Here is a 2,500-nt window from a genome sequence, read left to right on the forward strand (position 1 = left end):
ACACACACACACTCTCACACACACACACAGAGACCCTCGGACTCACACACACACACACACACACACACACACACACACACACACACACACACACACACAGACAGACACACACAGACACACACAGAGACCCTCGGACACACACACACACACACACACACACACACACACACACACACACACACACACAGACCCTCAGACTCACACACACACACACACAGACCCTCAGACTCACACACACACACACACACACACACACACACACACACACACACACACACAGACACACACTCACACACACAGAGACCTCGGACTCACACACACACACACACACACACACACACACACACAGAGACCCTCGGACTCACACACACACACACACACACACACACACACACAGACCCTCAGACTCCACTCACACACACACACACACACACACACACACAGACCTCAGACACACACACACACACACACACACACACACACACACACACACACACACACACAGACCCTCAGACACACACACACACACACACACACACACACACACACACACACACACACACACACACACACACACACACACACAGACCCTCAGACTCACACACACACACACACACACACACACACACACACACACACACAGACCCTCAGACTCACACACACACACTCACACACACACACACACACACACTCAGACTCACTCACACACACACACACAGACTCACACACACGCAGACGCTCACACTCACACACACACTCTCTCTCTCTCACACACTCTCTCACACACACACTCTCTCAGAAACTCTCACACACTCTCATACTCACACACACAGACTCTCTCACACACACACAGACACAGACACACAGACACAGACACACAGACACAGACACACAGACACACACACACACACAGACACACACACACACAGACCCTCAGACTCACTCACACACACACACACACACACACACACACACAGACCCTCAGACTCACACACACACACACACACACACACACACACACACAGACCCTCAGACACACACACACACACTCACACACACACACACACACACACACACACACACACAGACAGACCTCACACACACACACACACACACACACAGACCCTCAGACTCACACACACACACACACACACACACACACACACACACACACACACAGACCCTCAGACTCACACACACACACTCACACTCACTCACACACACACACACACACACACACACACACACACACACACACACACAGACTCACACACACGCAGACGCTCACACTCACACACACACTCTCTCTCTCTCACACACTCTCTCACACACACACTCTCTCAGAAACTCTCACACACTCTCATACTCACACACACAGACTCTCTCTCACACACACACACACACACACACACACATACCCAGTGATCTCCTGCTGACCACCATGTTGTCCACCAGAGGAATGACCATGTTGAATTTGCCCATAGCTCCGTGCAGCTTGATCCGAAACAGGCCGGTCTTCAGCGGGTGGATGAATATTATGGGAACGTCCTTCTCTGAGGAGCTGGACCTGAGAGAGAACACGCTCGACGGTGAACGAGATCGATTCAGGGACTAAACTCAGCCTCTAACCGTGCGTTACCTGGAAGCGCTGCTATTGACGGCCGTCTCCACGTCGGTGCTCGTCTCCGCCAGTAACTCCGACGCGGGAAAGTTCTCTGAGAGAAACGGAGCACAGTTAACGTCGGATTTACTTCGAAACAAGACGAAAATCAAGGAGTTTCACGTAAGTGGAAAACAAGTCACCTATGTCATCGTAACGCTCAACCCACACAACCAACACTTTGGTGTCCGGCCCTAAAGGAGGGATCGTCCGGCCGGCCGGCAACTTTCTACTCTTCACCGTCGGGGACTGAGAGCAAAAAAATACATTATACACTCCCGCTTGTGCTTAGTAAAGACGCAGTTAGTTAGTGAAAATATTACTGCAATTTAAAATAGCCATTTTCTCAGTTAATATCTGTTAAACTGAAATTCATTTTTTTCTTCAGTGAAATCATTCTAATACGCTGATTTGCTGCTCAAAAACTATTACTGTACTTTTATTAATTTATCAAATTTAATATATCAAGTCAAGTCAACTTTATTGTCAAATATGTTCTATGTACAACATACAGCACAGATGAAATTCCTTCCCTCTCTAACCTTGCAATCATGCAGAATAAAAACTAAAGTATAATAAATAAATTAAGGATGTATTAAACGGACCAAAACGATTCCCATTTAAATAAATAAATGCCGTTCATCTGAACCTTCTGTTCATCTGTGAATCCTTAAAAATAAATTGTGTCACAGTTTCCACAAAAAAAACGTAAATTGTGTTTATAATAATCAGAAATGTTTCTTAAGCAGCGAATCAGTATATTATCATGATTTACGAAGGTTCGTGCGACGCTGAATACTCGAGCAATGATGCTGAAAATTCAGCGGTGCATCACAGAAA

General features: G+C 46.9%; 1 protein-coding gene across 8 annotated transcripts in view; it reads right to left on the minus strand.

The window, feature by feature from the left end:
* Positions 1–2,500, minus strand: part of ralgapb (Ral GTPase activating protein non-catalytic subunit beta) — a 36,920-nt gene that overhangs the window by 1,538 nt on the left and 32,882 nt on the right. For all 8 annotated transcript variants that reach the window (XM_043232117.1, XM_043232113.1, XM_043232112.1 and 5 more), the window contains 3 exons: positions 1,804–1,909; positions 1,640–1,715; positions 1,419–1,567 (listed from right to left, as the gene is read on the minus strand). In XM_043232117.1, coding sequence (XP_043088052.1) covers positions 1,419–1,567; positions 1,640–1,715; positions 1,804–1,909 — 331 coding nt within the window. The remainder of the gene's footprint in view (positions 1–1,418; positions 1,568–1,639; positions 1,716–1,803; positions 1,910–2,500) is intronic.

The sequence above is a fragment of the Puntigrus tetrazona genome, unplaced genomic scaffold, assembly GCF_018831695.1.
Source record: "Puntigrus tetrazona isolate hp1 unplaced genomic scaffold, ASM1883169v1 S000000513, whole genome shotgun sequence".
Taxonomy (NCBI): domain Eukaryota; kingdom Metazoa; phylum Chordata; class Actinopteri; order Cypriniformes; family Cyprinidae; genus Puntigrus; species Puntigrus tetrazona.